Below are 18,066 nucleotides of genomic sequence, written 5' to 3'. Positions count from 1 at the left end.
GTGTGCCCTTTTAGAGCAGCAAGTTTCATAAATACTCAGAAGATCATTTACTGGGTTTTATTCAATCATACAGTAGTACATCAACGTAAACTTAAAAACACAAGGCACAGTTCAGTTGCATCAGTATAAGAAACCGAGTGGGCGGTAATAAATGAATAGTATAATACTTAACTAAGAAAAAGTTGTCAATATTGAACCTCCCAAGAAGGTCCCGAACCATTGGACAAACCCTATTTTACCACAATTTGGGTCCAATACGTTCGGTTTTCAAATGCAGCGTGTGCAGCACTGACCTACTTCAGTACAAAATCAGACAAGGTGGGTTAAATCTAATTCGGATAATCTCCCTTTTCGGGATACAGTAATTGGATTCTCACAACACAAAAGAAAAAAAAATAATGGTGCCCCTACTTGACGGGTTCACAAATGTAGTTGTTTGTTACTTGGGAAAACAATTGAGAAACATTCGAGCCACTAAAGGACCACTTGCTTCGACGGTCACATTAAGGTGTCAACATCATAGCCACAAAAGGAACACTTGCTTTCAAGGGTCACAACAAGAGGTCAAAATCAATGGCACACTCATGATCTCTGGTGGTGTACACTTGCGAAAGTAGGCACACTGAGAATGGAAGAGTGTTTTCGGGCAAGGTATAAACTTCAGCCAACATAAAGTGAGCAATATTTCATCACCCACGTTAGGGCGATAATGGTTTCCTTACCCAAATTTGGTCGATAAAGGGTGAATCTGCTAGAAGGCATTATCACTCAAATTCGGATGAGAAAACCCCAATCACCCAAATTTAGGCGATGAAATATCTGCACCCTAAATTGGGTGGTGAATGTACCTCGCCCAAAACGTCGACTCTTTTATTCTTAGAGCGGCACTCCGGTGATGTGTAAGAGAAACGCTGGGTGTGTCCCTAGTCCGTCGGCTTGAAACTATTTGAAAGGAACAGGAGGATGCTTTTTCTCCGTAGTTTCTAACCCCTACAAGGTACAAAGATTTAGTAAGCAAGCCGATTGTACGTCTCTTGTCCAACTGCAAGCTCGCTCACTATGCCCCTCTATCTGGAATACGGGTTTGAAGCCTTGAGCGAAATGGCGGACTTGAGGCAACCCTGCACATAGTGGGCCAGAAGACCGGTGGAGGCGGCGGCCAAAATTCTAAACGCGTATTAAGCTTCTGAGTCGCTATATAGGGCTCGAACGGAACGTGTGACCTCACCAATGGATTGATCTTCAAACGAGGAATCTATTGGTGGGGTCACACGTTCGGTTCGGGCCCTACTAAGCGACTCTGGAGCTCAAAACGCGTCTAGAATTTCGGCCGGCTCCACCGGTCTTCTGGCCCACTGTGCTGCGTTTCTCTACATCTAGGACCCAGCTGATCACGGCCACATGCAGCAGCCGCTGGGGCAGCCAGCCGTCCTGCGGTGGGAGGCCATGGCGCGTCGACTGAGGGTTCCACGCAGCCCCGCGTGGCATCCCCGGCTGCACCACTCGCAGCTGCATTGGCGAGGGATGTCGCCTCCTACGTGGAGGTGGAGGCGCGCGTTCCTCGTGAGGAGCTCCTGGACCGCGGAACGATGCAGCCAGGCGTGCGGGCAGCCTGATGACGTCATCCTGAGCGCGGTGAGGCTGGGAGCCGACGTGGGGGTCACTGACTGCAGGAGGCCGTCCAGATCCACTCGGAGCAGAGAGGTGTCCAAAGACAGTGACCGCAGAGAGGGGAAGCGAGGGATGAACCCGGCGAGCCAGGTCAAGTCCATCAAATGAGGGGCGCCCCAACGCAGGTTCAGGACCTCCAGGACCCTGGCGGAGGGTGAGGCAGCCAGAGCCTGCAGAGGGGATGCCGGGTCCTGCCTCGGCACTGAGAAAGACACCGTTCTCAGATTCGGCGCTCGACGGAAGAACTCCAGAGCGTTGGGAGTAAAAAACCTGTCAGAGGCGTTCAAGTGAAGGGTTTCCAGCCGAGACAGGCCGTGCGAATAGACCAGCTCGTTGCTCATGTGGCAGGTAAGCGAGCGCAGCCTCGGCATCGCTGCCAACAAGTTCACGGGCAGACTGTCGCCGGTGAGCAGAGCAACTTCTTCGAGAGTTGCCCCGTGTGTGGTGAGGAGCAACTCAAGGAAGGGGTCCTGAAAGCGTGAGTAGCTCAGTTTGACAAGCGAGGACCTGACTCTCGCGCCATCACGACGGGGATCACCTAGTTCACTGTTTTGACAAACCGATATCTTTAGTTCGCGCAGACAGGTCAGCCTGTAGACCGCCTCCAAAAGATCATAAGCTGTATCAATTTCAAGTGACATGCCTAACAGCAAGTCGAGGGATTTCAACCCGCCCAGTGTGGCAAATTTCTGAACTATGGCCGTAGCCGGAGCGACCTCGGTGTCGAGTCTCACAAGCACACTGAGCTCGGTAACCGCACACTCTGTGCTAGCCACCAACGACGATATTGGTCCGAGGTCTCCGAAGAACACTCTCCGCAGGCAGGGGGCCAGACGCAGGGCCGCGCGCGCCACGCCTCTATCACCGACGACCGACCGGACATGAGCAGTCTTCCAGAGTTCGCGGTGCAGGCACAGGTCGCGAAGCCTACGGCACAACACGCGGCACGCCAAGAGCTCCACGGGGGACAAGTAGGCCAGCACGGCCAGCAGCACGTCGTCTGGGAGGTCCAGCAGCTGGGGGCACAATCAGAGAGGGGAGTGAGAACACTGCAAACCTAACTGTCTACTAAGTACACACTTACAAATGCATGCCTTCAAGTACGCACTTACTAACGCATGCTTGGCCAAGTACACACTTACAAATGCATGCTTGCAAGTACACACTTACAAACGCATGCTTGACGCATGGAGTTATACGGCGTCAAGTGTGTACTTGCAAGCATGCATTTGTAAGTGTGTACTTGGCCAAGCATGCGTTTGTAAGTGTGTACTTGCAAGCATGCATTTGTAAGTGTGCACTTAGTAGACAGTTAGGTTTGTAGTGAACCCAAGGGGAAACAACAAGAATATTTGCACACCAAAATTCAAGGGAAATCTTGAATTGATTGCAAGACCAAGGTCTGATGTAAGATTGCAATCATGACTAGAATGGGCTTTAAAGCTGCAATAATTATGAAGCAAAATTGTTTTTAAAAATTAATTGAGAGAAAAATTTTCCTTGAAAACTGTTGCAGATTTAAAGCCCATTCTAGTCAATTCTATGACATTACTGGGGATGAGTCTCCCTGATATTTCCCCCTATGGTCTGAGCAAGTATGCGAACAACATCTTACGAGAACAAAAATTTTATAAGTTTCTAATAAAATTCCCTAAAAGTGTCCAACGTCAAATTACTTAATGTCCAAATGAAGCTTACTCCTTAAAGGGTTTTAAAACAGAAATCAAAAACTCTTAATCCTTTAACAGCAAAACAATATTTTTAGTAAGTGCTTTCAACGTGTATGAGCCCCCTTCAGAAACGACAAGTAGTAGTTTGCACAAATTACTTGCTGATACTGACAAATTAAACAGTGAGGCATTCAGCTCGTAGCGACGCTAGCTACTAAGTTGACGTTGGCTTCGTAGGGAAATATTGAACGAAGGCCAAAACACCCAAATTGAAGGTTAAAATGTACGTGGCTATGTATGATAGCCCCTACAGTACAGGTTCAGGGGGGGCTATGTACATTACCTCTCGGTGAATCTCCAACAGAAAAATTTGCTTAAAACTCGGAAAACTTGGAGCAGCGTTGTCGCACTCGTACGAGACCAAGGTCCTCGGATGTTACAATAATGCCCGCATCGTCGAGTTTTTACTCAATTTCGGTTTTTTTGGTCAGTTAGCACGATGAGTTAACTAAATAAGACCCCCCTCTTACAGAGGCAATCACATAAGCACGTAATTTTCCTTACACTAGGGCTTTTTTGAGCCTAGTGCTTCAAATGTATGAGCCCCCTCCAGAAACGACAAGTACGTAGTTTGCACAAATTACTTAGCTGATCACTGACAAATTAAACAGTGATGGTGTACCTTGTATTGATGGAAGGAACAACTCACCGACTGATCCATTGTTGAGGCAACACTCTGGATGCCAAGGTTACACTGAACTTCTACCATCAACGGTGAATACAGCGGGACGGTAAGTACGCCGACTTCGATCAGGGCTAGGGCGAAAAAGACCTGAAATGTAAACGGACGTCTATATTTATCGCAACGCAAAGCGGGAACAGCCTCTCTGAACTGTTACGGAGCTCAACTCGTAAATCTGTGAACTGTTACGGCGCTCAAGCGGGTCAGCTGTCATAGGAATTTAACCAAGACATTGTAAGTTCTGCAAAGAATTGCTTCGTAATATGAAGTAAACTACTCCGAATGAAGTATTTCGACCGAAAGAAGAAGAAAAGGAAATTGCAAGATGGCCGCCGCTAGAACATAACAAACCCTCACTTGTTTTCTGCTCGGGAGCTTCTACGCATGCGCAGAGCAGAAAACATAGGAAAACAAGTGAGGGTTTGTTATGTTTTAGCGGCGGCCATCTTGCAATTTCCTTTTCTTCTTCTTTCGGTCGAAATACCTCATTATGAAGCATTTCTACAGTGCATCAATTTTCTTTGCGAAGCTTACCTCTGACTTCACCGGAAACGGCTGGCGCTGCTGCGGGGAGAGACTGCGGACTGCGCGTTTCTCCACTGTAAGGGCTGTAGGCTGTAGAGGCCAAGGCAGCAATCTGCTCGCCTCGTGAAGCTTCCGCTGCTCGCCTTGTGAAGCTTCCGATCTCAGCGCCTCACACACACGACGTCGTCTGACTCCCTTCCACTCCACACCCCACCATGAGTAGGTAAGTGGCCTACTTCTTACTGCCCACGTAAATCTTTACTCTTCCGTAACGACCTTTATTGGAAATAGAGAAAAGGAGAAACGTAGATGACACTGGAAACAGTACTTCTGTAACGTGAACGTGTTCACGTTTGACACAATTCCTATTCATGCGACTGGGCACCGCAGAGAAGTTCGGACCGGATGTACGAAGAAGAACTGGAGACAGTATACCAGATCAGTGTCCTCGCATTTGTCTTGTGGCCAACAATCTACTCAAGTAAAGTTTTGTATTTTAGAGTAGTCCATTCTTAGTCAGTGTCTTTGGATGATCTATGATTTTGACAGTGAGCTTCTGATTGTGAGCTTCGGGTGGACACCAAAGTCATGCACGACCTATCAGAACTTTGGAAGGAAAAAGATGGTTGTTTCCAAGTTAAGTGAGCATTTAGACGCTTTCTATTGATTTGCTTCGTACATAATACAAGTACAAGGTAGGTGTACGCCAGACCGTGTCTTGTAACATTCTTCGCGGTGCTGCGCCAGTTCCAACAATCCACACCTGGCGTTTACACCTACCCTTTTGCCACACATCGCCACAAGCAGCATTCGATTTCAATATATAATTCCCCCGACCCCCATTTTGAGTACAGGGCGACAAGGTTCCCCGAACAAACTGTATTTGTCGGTCTGACACCTTCAACAGCGCCGGCTTCTTCAACAACGCTCCTGACTTCCGGTTTAGTCCTTGAGTAGTTCTTTAAGAAGTAGATATCATAATGTCGGCCGATCTTTCAGATTTTGTTTAGGCATGTTTTCTTTCCTTTTGATAAAAAATGAAAACTCTTGCCTCTAAACTAGTCTAAATAGTCTAAATTCGGCAAAAAATTAAAACCGTGTTTTTCGTGTTACGTGAGAGAGCAACGACTTAAAATAACCAATATTATCTTGTCGTGGTGTACGTGCTCCAAGTCGTTACGTCGACTTAAGTCAGAGAACCACGCCGAGTATTGACTCGTCGTCTAAAGATTTGGATCGGATATGAGTTTGTTGCCCTGGCTAGTGACAGTTTCGTGTGAGGAAATAAGCAAATTTAGCACATTTTGCGTACATGCAGGGCCATAGTATGAATTTTTGCCTTGGTGCTCGGGGGTAACACCCCTTCCCTCAAATTTTTGAAATTTTCTAAACTCTCAGACAGACTATTGACTTTTAGTACATGGCATTGACATTTTTCAATAGTACCTCTGTTTTTTTTTGTGCAACAGTAATATGTACTTTTGACTTTTGTTCGCATTATCTGCACTTTTGTCGGTAATTATTGACAAAAAATAATTCCTACATAATTTTATGCAGCTAATTGTTCGTATCTTACAAGAAAACACTAAGTATTATTTGATCCAGGAAGCGGAAGAAGGGGATAACTCAATTTTGGCCATTTTTCAGGAGAAACAAAAAACTGTTAGCAGGGAAAACTAAAACAAAACAAATGAATGTTGCAGATGTTAATAATTTCAAAAAGCATTAGTAAAATTTTGAAAAAAGAATCAAAAGTGTAAGGTCACTCCGTAGAGGATTTCTGCGACTTGTCACTTTCCGTTGAAATGGAAAACAGAGTCAGCTCACCTTATATTTCCTTAACAAAGAGGAATTTGGAGACAAGTCAAGTAAAACAATAGTCTGCATAAAGTGTATGTTACTCTGGTGTATTTTTTGGACTTAGCTCTTTTTTCCAAATTGAAATTTAAAATTAAGGGGGGGTTAAGTTGAGTTGATTCTTTTTACACTAGATTCATAAAAACACAAGTTGAGTTATATCCTTTTGCCAATTTGTCAAACGGACTCATGTAGACTAAGGTTGAGTTATCTCCATTTTCCAATGAAATTTAGACCGAAAAAGGGGTTAAGTTGAGTTATACCCTTTTCCCATGTGGATTTTCTCCTAAACTGCTTGGAATTCAGTCAAATAATTTGGTGTAATGATGTAAACCATTCTAAGGTACAATAATAAAATAAAAACTCAATTTGGGGATAAGTCAAGTTATTCCCTTCTTCCGCTTCCTGGATCATTTTTTGTAGGCCAAGTACCTGGTTACTGACGATAAAGTCAATAAGAGGCTGAGAGTGTAGGCCTATTGTCTTTGTAATGACAAACTACGCGGCTGGCAGTGATGGCTCACAAGTTGCATCGGCCTAACTTTTCCAGCCTGGCAGTGCTGGTGTCTCCCGACGGCGATTTCCAGCTTACGCTGCAGGTGCTTTGCAATGACGTTCCCCTGCGCGCCGTCTCGCTGGTGGACCCCGCCACGGGCCTCCCCAACCTTCGCTTCGTGGCGCCCGCTCCCGGGGGCCGCCTCACCATGCGGCTCCACAACGGCGGCATGGAGGAGGGCTGCACCTTCAAGATGCAGCGCGCCGAGCTCGCGCCCACGGACTCCTGGGAGAAGGGCGAGGCCGGGGTCGTGAACATGGTCAGCGTGCTCTACCACCTCACCAGGTACGTTCATTCTCAGCGTGTAACTTTTTTTTAGCAGATGATACATTATACATAACGACTTAAAGACAAAAGAGACAACGATTCCGCTTCGTGCACGTTTACCCACCCGCTGTAAGCCGCTGGGGCTCCACGCTTGCCTGCCTGCCAGCTTGCCAACAATGACAGAGCTGTGTCCTACAATTATGAAACTTTTGGTTGATCTAATAGTATCTTATAGTATTATCTTGAAGAGCACTTCATGAAACGGAACTCTGCTTTGATGTTCTGGACTTTCCTGAACTTTTTTTCACACTGCAAAGTCAGTGGCAAGTCGGCTTGCCACAAACTTGGCAAACCATTTTGAATGACCAAAATTGGCAAGCTTGCCCCAGAAATACTCTCCAGCTTGTCAATTTTGTGGAAAGCAAAAGCAAACTTATCACTGGGATTTTTCTTTGCAAGGTTGTTTCGTAAAAAAAAAGTGGTCTAGAAGGGATGAAAAGGGAAACTTTTCTCCAGTGACCTGAAAAATTTCGTGCCCTTACCTCGCAACACAGCACGCTAAAAACCCTTTCTCTGCAAACTCAAGTGTGTACTGGTACACTCCACTTGGAGTCAACATGCATGTACACTCCAACCCGGAGCATACCTGGCATGTACACTCCAACCCGGAGCATACCTGGCATGTACACTCCAACCCGGAGCATACCTGGCATGTACACTCCAGGTTGGCGTGTACTTGCCAAGTACACGTCAGGTGGCGCATACCTTCAGGTACACTGTTGCGGAGGATCCCTATTCTTTGCGTGGTAGACCGGGCAGCAGTGTACGTGCAGGTATGCGCCACCTGGCGTGCACTTGGAAAGTACATGCCAACCTGGGGTGTACATGTCAGGTATGCTCCAGGTTGGAGTGTACATGCATGTTGACTCCAGGTGGAGTGTACTATGGACACACTTGAGTTCGTAGAGTACGAAGTATTCGGAGCATACATAGCACAAATTTTGATCGTCGTACCAAGAAATAGTTCGTAACTTACCAAGTATATTCTTTGTTTGCCCATAATACTTTGTTGTGACAAGCTACTTTTCTTTGTAAGGCCGAAGTTCGACTGGTTTTCAGAGTGTGGAACTGATTCGGGCCGCACAGTGGGCCAGAAGACCGGTGGAGGCGGCCAAAACTCTAGACGCGTTTTGAGCTCCAGAGTCGCCTAACAGGCCTCGAACCGGACGTGTGACCCCCCACCAATGGATTCCTCGTTCGGAGAGCAATCCATTGGTGGGGTCACACGTTCGGTTCGAGGCCTGTTTAGCGAGTCTGGAGCTCAAAACGCGTCTAGAGTTTTGGCCGCCTCCACCGGTCTTCTGGCCCTCTGTGGGCCGTGCGTCCGTTGCAGCACGACTGTGCTCCGCGACGAGAGCACGGGCGGGCGCGCCATGCTGGTGGAGTCGCTGCGGGACGCGCAGGGCCGCGCCGTCGGCGAGGAGGACGCGGAGAGGCTGGGCCTGGCGCGCACCAAGTGGCGGCTGGGGCTGTGGCCGCGGAAGGGCGCCCCGCGGCTGGACGGCTGCGAGTGGCGCCTGCTAGGGGCGCAGCAGGGCGGAGAGGCGCCGCTCTTCGTGCGGACTCCCTCGGGCGATGCCGTCGTGTCCGCGTGCCCCACCGAGTCCATCGAGTCGCTCAAGGTCAGAGCGCCACACTTGGTATTAAAATTTGTTGTCACAGGGTTGCCACAAGCAGGGGGCGGCAACGGCCTAGGAGGCGCGTGAAGCCATGCGCGAGTAAAGTGCAGGGGTTACTTATTTTGCTTCGATCGTAAGATCTAGACCGTTGATTGCAAAACGCTTTGCACAGATCGAAAGAGCACAAAATTTGGGGTGCATTTGGCCTAGTAGACTGCCCGATACTTCCAATTCAACCGAACACAAGGGCGAAATCATTTACATCAACATGGCGCATTCGAGTTTTTTTTTCAAATTTTATGATTTTTGCGTTTTTCGGTGTTTTTACTGCACCTTAATATTAGGTAAGGGAGCAGTTTCGAGAAGGGCAATTAGCCTAATGCACCCTAAATTTCAAGCCCTTTCTATCGGTGCAAAGTGTTTTGAAAAGCACAGTCTAGTTTTCATAATCTCGAACAAGTGCGCAACCTCTGCACTGACGGCGCGAGCATCGCTTCACGTTCTCCCTACGCCGTTGCCACCCCCTGCCACAAGACTGAAAAACCTTGAAGACCTGGAAAAGTCAGTTATTAGGGGCTTCGGAGGAAACCTAGACCGGAAGTCGAAACTAAAGAGTGTCGCGCGGCCGTGATGAGCGGTGGTGGGGGCCGAGAGGGGCCGAGTGGGGGTAACGTGCGCCTGCACCTGTATCTCATGTAAAATTTATTCGATATGCTATTGAAAATATTTACTATATCATTGTAACGCTCTAAAATCACTAAGCCGTAGAGTAAATTTTCTACAATATACTCTGCAAACTGAAGTGTGTACATAGTACACTCTTATTAGAGCATGCTTCCAAGTACACTCTTATTTACAGCATACTTGCTAGGTACACACTAAAATAGAGTGTACATTGCATGTACACGCTAAATGAGAGTGTACCTGGCAAGTACACTTAAACTGGCCCATGCTTTTAGATAGGACTTATCGAGTGTATTTTAGCGTGTACATGGAAGGTACACACTTATTTAGCGTGTACTTTTCAGGCACACTCTATTTTAGCGTGTGCCTAGCAAGTATGCTGTAAATAAGAGTGTACTTGGAAGCATGCTCTAATAAGAGTGTACTATGTACACACTTCAGTTTGCAGAGTAGAAAAAATAATCAGGTAAGGTCTGAGAGTGCGGAATCCATTAACGAGAGCGGGCTTGCCGGCAGGCCACCATCGAGCATGAGCTGCGCATTCCCCGCGCCGAGCAGCGGCTGCGCGCTGCGGACGGCGCCTGCCCTGAATGGGTGGCCGACGTGCTGGCCAAGGGCTTCCCTACACTGTACGTGTGCGGCAAGCTGCGTCTGGGGACCCACCTCTGGCTGTACGTGCACCATCCCAAGGGAACCAAGTTCGTCGTGACCAAGTCCACGCGCACCGTGCAGAGCGTGTTGCGCGGGGTGCTGGGCGTCCCCAGCGAGCTGCACGGTCTCTACCTGGACGGCAGGCAGCTCCAGGGCGACCGGCCTCTGTGCCACTACAACGTGGCGTGCCTCGACACCCTCGACTTGCGCGAGTGCGGCTCGCTGCGGATCAGTGTCGCCGTGGAGGGCGCCTCCGCCCACAGGTTGGAGACTCTGGAATCCATTTTCTACACTCGAATCGAGCGTGCGACCCCATTAATGGATTGCTCTCCGAACGAGGAATCCATTGGTGGGGTCACACGCTCGCTTTGAGTCCTCTTCAGCGACTCTGGAGCTCGAAACGCGTCTGGGGTTTTGGCCGCCGGCGCCGGTCCTCTGGCCCACTGTGCGTATCTCTATCCCAGCTACTACCCCGAGACGGTGGAGGTGGGCGTCGACCCCGAGGACACGGTCGCGGTACTCCGTAAGAGGGCCATCTGCCGTCTCACCTCGCAGCCTTGGAAGCAGGAGAGCCTAGACCGGAACGATGCCTGCGCGCTCTACTCTGGGGACGAGGAGCTGCAGAGGGATTGCACCTTGGCCGAGTGCGGCATAGGCACACCCTCCATGAAGGCAGACCTGTTGGTTTTGCGGTTTGTATGACACAGAGAGTTTAATCTGCCCATTGACTTTAATGCTGGTTTTTGGACAACATGAGCCAGCCACACCCAAAATTTGGCATGCCCTGAAACAGGGCAAATGAGTAATGCGCGCTCGGCCATGGGCGAAGGCAAGTTGCTTGATGATTTGTAGACCATGACTAAGCGACCATGTTGCGCAGAAACTGGGCGGCAATGCCACCCGAAAAAGTGGTGCAGGTGACCAAAGCCCCCAGTTTCACGCCATGATTATGAACACTTTTTCTAAATAGCCGTCAGAGGGCAGTTGCCATTATGAACGCTGTTTTCGGTAGTTTCAGAATCAAATGTTTGGACACATTGAAAGGGTTGGTTTAGGTCTTTAAAATTTGCATAAAATTCTTTGCAAATCTAAGAAGTGTACACATCAACAGGTTCTTGAATGAGTACACATCTACAGATGCATACTTAGCTCGGAACACTTCTGCAGATCCACACACTCTCATTCCAGGAACGTGACATCACGTTGAAACGAACGTGACAAACTCTCTACAAATCGAAGAGTGTACATGGTATGCTCTAACTGGAGCATGCCTGCAAGCACGCTCTAACTAGCGCATGCCTGCCAAGCATGCACTTACTAGCGCATACATGCCATGTACACGCTTCCTGATGCAGACAACTCCCTATCCCTTATGCACTAGATGCATGCTTCAGTTAGCGTGTACATGGCATGTATGCACTAGTTAGTGCATGCCTGGCAGGCATGCGCTAGCTAGAGCGTGCTTGCAGGCATGCTCCAGTTAGAGCATACCATGTACACTCTTCGATTTGTAGAGCTGTCACGTTCGTTTGAGCATTGTGGCACATTCGTTTGGTGGGTGTGAATTGGCCGAAAATCAGCTCGTTCACATTCAAACGAACGTGACACAATGCTCGAACGAACGTGACACTTTGTCACGTTCGTTTCAACGTGATGTCACGTTCCTGGAATGACAGTGCACTTGGTCATGGAGTTCACCCCATAACGTATGAATCTGTGGGTGTGTACCTACTCTCTCAGCCACGTATGCATCTGTAGGTGTGTACTTGCAAGTATACTTTCAAGTATACTGTACTTGTAAGTATACAGTACATATGGTACACACTTCAGTTGTGGAGCACACTTTTAGGATGCCGCGAAGATGTATTTCTATCTGCCTGGTTGCGCAGGATTCCAATGCCAGCCCCTAGCTCGAAGGTGCAACTCTTCGTCAGGACACTCCTTGGCGAGACCTTTGAACTGCAGTGCTTCGACTGGAACACAACCGTTGAGGTAGGATATCTAACATCGCAAAACTGAGATCATTTTTTTCGTGGGCCACTGTGATAATTTGTTTACCGAACCCACGCTACTGTACTTTTACAGAAATTCAGGATCATGCTTGCAAAATTTAAAATAATCTTCCCAAGCGTCTGAAGGAAATCTTGTGTCTTAAAATGTTTTGTAAGGAACTTAAAAGAATGGCTAGTGCAAAAGGAATTCTATAGAGTTAATGAACTTTTTTTCCAATAATACTGTGATGCTTTTACTTTTAGCTGCTTTGGTATATGATTTGCCCCTATATTTTGTTTTTAACTCCTTGATCTGTGACTTCAGCTATGTACACAAAGTAACAAGAATGCTGAATAAATAATCTGAATCTGATGACGTTAGGAAAATTAGCCTTGAAATTGTCATCAAGTGACAATTCAAATTCTGACAGTGAGCTCAGTGCGTGCTTTGAGGTTGACTCCGTGTGCTTGCTTGCTAGTGAATGGTTATGTTCTAATTAGTGCTTGGTTTAGACGTTCCGTTTTGTTCTGGAATTTCGTCCTATTATTTTCGTTTTGTAAGTAATTATCTCAATTGGAAATAATATACTTGCAAGTCGTGTCTTCGATTAAGATTCAGACCGCCAAATGTGACTAAATTGGTCTGAATTTTCAGAATTTTTCACCGTGTTCAATTGCCATTAATTTACTTCCCTGACAGGGCCCTTTGAGTGTTCAGAGAAGCGCAGACGGCGAAAACAGCACCTTGTTTGCCCTGTGCGACTCGTACTGGTTTGGCGTAAGCATAATACGAAAGTAGTTGTCACAGTACAGTCTTCACCGGCAAAGAGTAGACGGGTCGGCACTGGACTTCGACTCTTTGCCGACACGAAAACCGAACAGCACATGGCGGTAGACAAAAGCTCCGGTCCGAGCTCGGGAGGGCCATAAAACCATTGTGGCTCGAGCTCGCCCCCTTTGCGTAAGCGGGGACCGTCGCACGAAGTCGACTCTTTGCCGATGAAGACTGTAGTACACGAAGGGTTTCTTTGCATCTTACAAAGAAAATACAGAATAGATTCGTATTACGAAGGAATATTCCGTCGTATTATGCTTGTGGTTAATTCACTGTAACATAGCTCAAATTCCATAGTGAGACATTTAGAGTGCTATCAGAAACTCACGCTCTTCGTTCTGGTGTTGCAGGCGGTGAAGATGGACGTAATGGAAAAATCGGGCGTTCCTCCAGATCAACAGAGACTTATATGGAAAGGGCGACAGCTGGAGGACTGCCGCTCCCTCCGGTCCCTCGCCATGAGCAAAGAGGAGCTCTTGCACTTGGCTCTCCGTCTCAGGGGCGGTGGAGATGAAAAACTAGCAGTGGGCAAAATTGTGTCCGGAGAAGTAGTCCCTGCCCCGGAAGCCAGCCCGTGCAGATTTCCTGCGGACTCAACGTGTGGCAGCCCGAAGCTACAGTTCGACGTCTTCGTCGATGAAGACCTCCCCAGTCTTCCTTAGACGAGCAGTTTCAAAGCCGGACTGCATGCGCGGACACAAGCATACTTGAACTTTCCATGATTTTTATATTTTTACTTGACCTTGCTCTTGATTGTACATTTGTATCGTTTTTATTATCCCTATTGATATGTTGAATTTACCTTTGCCTAACCTTTGCCTAACCTAACCACCCTTAGATGAGCAGTTTCAAAGCCCGACTGCATGCGCGGACCCATTCGTACTTGAACTTTCCATGATTTTTATATTTTTACTAGACCTTGCTCTTGATTGTACAATTGTATCGTTTTTATTATCCATATTGATATGTTGAATTTACCTTTGCTGCTTTAGTTTATTTTAAGCCCTTCCCAGAAAAAGTAGGAAGTTTACATTTCAACGTGAGAACCACTCCCCTACACACGCTCTTACACACTAAATTCTTATGGACTTTTTTATGCATAGTTATGCATGCGCAGAAACGTTCATAAGGTATGAATAAAATTATGCATCACTGTGTACATTTTATGCAGGAAGGTGCATAAAATGTACACAATGATGCATAATTTTATTCATACCTTATGAACGTTTCTGCGCATGCATAACTATGCATAAATTATGCGTCATTATGCATTTAAAAAGTCCATAAGAATTTAGTGTGTACTGACGAGGACTCCTCGAATCGAAAAGTGTACATTGTACTTACGCTCTACCTGGAGCATGCCTGCAAGCACGCTCTAGCTGGTGCATGCCTGCCAAGCATGTACTTGTGCTATTGTGCATACTTGCATGCATGCTTCCTGGAGCATACATCTTGTGCACAAGGGATAGCTGAGCTGTCTTAGGTCGCCCATAGGTGGTGCACTAAAAGAGGGTGGGGCACAGTGGGCGTGGGCGAGAAGACCGTTGCGGGCGGCAAGGAGTCTGGACGCGTTTGGAGCTCCAGAGTCGCTAAATGGGACTCAAACCGAACTTGTTTTCCCATCAATGGATTCCTCGTTCAAAGAGCAATTCGAAGTTAGTCTCACACGTTCTGTTTGAGTCCTATATAGCGACTCTTAAGCTATAAACAGTCCTGGCTTTTGGCTGCCTCTACAAACGGTCTTCTGGCTGTCTTCCCAAGTGTATAGGCAAAACCCAATCCCCGGGTTCTTCTCTACCATTTGAATTTGGCACGGCAATGGATTGGCTTTTATCTTCGTCTTATCGCGATGGATCCATTTCCATAAAATTTCGACAACGGGAACAACGGTGTTCCCCGTTGAAAGAGAGGGTAAAACGTCTTTGTGGGAGGGCGCATCCTTTCTTATGGCGGTCGCGTGCACACTTAATATTTTTGTACAAATTTTGTACGAGACATCACAGTTTTTTGCGCACACGAACTTTTCGTACAAATTTGTTCAAAATTTAGTACAATTTTGTACAAAAGTGGCGGGAAATGTGCAGTTTTTCGTACGAAAATTGTACGTAAATTTCGTGTGCACAAAAAACTGTGATGTCTCGTACAAAATTTTACATAACATTTAGTTTGTGACGTGAGAGTTCGTAGTTTCTGCTTGGTCATGGTTCGTGGTTTCTGCTTGGTCATGGTTCGTGGTATGCGCTTGGTCATCTCGGAGGGGCTGGCTTTGACTTTTTGAATCAATCTTGCTGACGACCCGTGTTTCCGTTGCAGGTCCCTCGGACTCCGGGGCGGAGAATACGGGCTCGCAGGATGGAGAGGCTTCCGGGCGGGATGACTGTCGGGTGAGCACAGACGAGCGCTGCGAGGTTGATGGTGAGTCATTTGTGTGACATTCGCACAAAACACCGTATCTACCGCGGGATTGCCTATGAATATACATTGTTCTGTCAGATGATCACCCATCATTATGGTCTGAAACCATAATACCTCACCCGAGGGGGTATGCACTCGCGTAATAGTCGGTTCACTCTATCTGTAATAGCACGCGTAATAATACGCGTAATAGTCGCGTAATAGCCGAAATTGTCAAAATTTTATCAATTTTGGTGTGTTTTAGGCCGTTTTTAGCTAAATTCCGATTAATTTGTGGCGTAATAGGGCGTAATAGCGTAATAGTCGGTACACAGGTTCAGAGAGCGCATACCCCCTCGACCTCACCGCTCTAATGGATCTTCATCGACTGTCTCTTCACGCTTAATATTTTATGTACGATTTTGTACCCGGTGTTGCATGACTTAAATCCTGCGTAACGATTTGCAGAAAATTGCGCTCAAATTTGCATAAATTCATGCATTTTTACGCACAATATTATGCAACCTCGTGAGGACCTGGTCCCCACTCACTTAATTACAACGTAGATTGTTTTTCGTGCACAGCTTTTGCACAAATTCATGCATGATTTGCGAAGCTTATGCACAAAAACTACATAGTAACTAAGTGTGTGAAGAATACCTCAGTGCAACTTAATACTTTTAGACATTTTTGTCCCATTACATACTGGGCTTCGCAGGCCATCACGCTGTGCTGCAGTTTATGGCTTCCACCTTAGGGCACATTGCACTTCCCTGACACAATTGCCCTCTGAGGGAAACATTAACTCACGGCCGGATACGCTTAAAATCTCAATACGTCGTCGGACCGGAACGTTTAATGGTATCAAATGTGCTAGGATCACTCTCATTCCAAGTACGTGACATCACGTCGAAACGAACGTGACAAAATGTCATGACAAAATGTCACGACAAAATGTCACGACAAAATGTCACGTTCGTTTGAGCATTGTGTCACATTCGTTTGAATGTGAGCAAGCTAATTTTTGGCCGATTCACATCCAAACGAGTGTGACACAATGCTCAAACGAACGTGACATTTTGTCACATTTTGTCACATTCGTTTCAACGTGGTGTCACGTTCCTGGCATGAGAGTGTAAATAAATAAATGCACGAATTAATACAAAATTTGTTTAAAAACATTTATTGCATGTGTGAAGCACGTTTGTTCCACGCTTGCGAGGTTGGGACAGACCTAGACCGTGTCCCTCACTTGCAAGCGTGACACATCGGTGTGCCCTACAGTGCAAAACCAAACGTGGACAACTCCACATTTGAAATGCGGAGGAGTGGAATTTTCAGTCTCCACACTTGCAAGTGCAGAGTTTGCAGTCTCCACACTTCAAACGTGGGGTTGTCCCCGTTTGCACCATGCCAAGAGATGTTGGCCTTGTACATGAGTAGCTCGTAGCTCATGAGCTACTCCACACTTGAAGTGTGGAGGCTACGTACTCAGCATTTCCATGTGTGGAGACTTACTCCACACCAGGAAGTGTGGACTTGTGCACGTTTGATTTCACAGTGGCTTGGACCTGCAGTTTGAGGATTAGGTCAAACACGACACTTCCGACTTCCCTTCTCGTCCTAGGTCCACGCCCGTCCGCTCCAGCCATCAGCGTGCGGCCGGAGTTCCGAGTCGCGGCGTTCGGCCGCGGGAGTCCGCTCTTGCGAGTGGAGGAGCCGCCGTCTCAACCGCACCGAGAAGAGCCTGGCGTCGACATCGCGAGGCCTCCGTCCCCTGGTGTCGCTAGTAGTGGTCCACCGCGCCGACCGCAGGGTAAGAAGTAACTCCCGGACGTGTTTTGAGCTCCAGAGTCGCTAAATGGGACTCGAACCGGACGTGTGACCCCACCAATGGATTGCTCTCCGAACGAGGTGGGGTCACACGCTCGGTTCGAGTCCTGTTTAGCGACTCTGGAGCTCAAAACGCGTCTAGAGTTTTGGCCGCCTCCATCGGTCTTCTGGCCCACTGTGCGGTTGATCCTCTCTCGGCACAGGCCCCGCGGATCGCCGCACCCAGCCAGCCCCTGCTGTTGGTGCCGTCATGCCGTCGTCGTCGGGAGACGCGCCTTCCACCAGCTCCCAGTCCCATCCTCGCTGGAGGCCTTTTGGCCGCTGCGAGCGGTGCCGAGAGCCGGTGACTTCATGGAAGCACTACCTGCAGCACCTGACGCTGCAGCACAACCTGGATTTCTCGCGCCACTGCGTGCTGTGCCTGTCGCACGTCACGCCACCCTCCATGCCCCAGCACCACACGCATCACCTACGAAAGAAGGACAGGTTCGGGTGTACCGAGTGCGATGCGGATTTCTTGAAGAAAAAAGCGTTCAGGCGTCATATGACGATGTTCCACGGTATTGCACCGCTGTTCTGATTAGGCTCAGCGAACTCGAGCTTACTGACGAAGGTTTCGGAAGGTGTCTGTAAACGCCTCTGCGGAGCTTGTCTTGAAAAGCGTTTGAACTTATCCTGGCCCCCTCCAGATGTGTGTGGACAAGTGTTCTG

At 47.8% G+C, this 18,066-nt stretch overlaps 2 protein-coding genes across 2 annotated transcripts; one reads left to right on the top strand and one right to left on the bottom strand.

Moving 5' to 3' along the window:
• Nucleotides 1–1,391: 1,391 nt before the first annotated feature.
• Nucleotides 1,392–4,836, bottom strand: LOC117648502. The gene is made up of 3 exons (XM_034391007.1): nucleotides 4,618–4,836; nucleotides 4,051–4,173; nucleotides 1,392–2,687 (listed from the first exon to the last, which is right to left on the bottom strand). Exons 2-3 carry the CDS (start codon nucleotides 4,108–4,110, stop codon nucleotides 1,392–1,394), a joined length of 1,356 nt encoding a protein of 451 aa, XP_034246898.1. The 5' UTR covers nucleotides 4,111–4,173; nucleotides 4,618–4,836.
• A 3-nt stretch (nucleotides 4,837–4,839) lies between these two features.
• Nucleotides 4,840–14,105, top strand: LOC117648501 (polyubiquitin-like). The gene is made up of 8 exons (XM_034391006.1): nucleotides 4,840–5,089; nucleotides 7,016–7,306; nucleotides 8,682–8,970; nucleotides 10,168–10,565; nucleotides 10,767–10,994; nucleotides 12,192–12,294; nucleotides 12,994–13,071; nucleotides 13,479–14,105. The coding sequence occupies exons 1-8, from the start codon at nucleotides 4,980–4,982 to the stop codon at nucleotides 13,788–13,790; spliced, it is 1,809 nt and encodes a 602-aa protein (XP_034246897.1). The 5' UTR covers nucleotides 4,840–4,979; the 3' UTR covers nucleotides 13,791–14,105.
• Nucleotides 14,106–18,066: the final 3,961 nt, after the last annotated feature.

The sequence above is a fragment of the Thrips palmi genome, unplaced genomic scaffold (assembly GCF_012932325.1).
Source record: "Thrips palmi isolate BJ-2018 unplaced genomic scaffold, TpBJ-2018v1 HiC_scaffold_3, whole genome shotgun sequence".
Classification (NCBI taxonomy): domain Eukaryota; kingdom Metazoa; phylum Arthropoda; class Insecta; order Thysanoptera; family Thripidae; genus Thrips; species Thrips palmi.
This window is presented reverse-complemented; position numbering and strand designations above follow the sequence as displayed.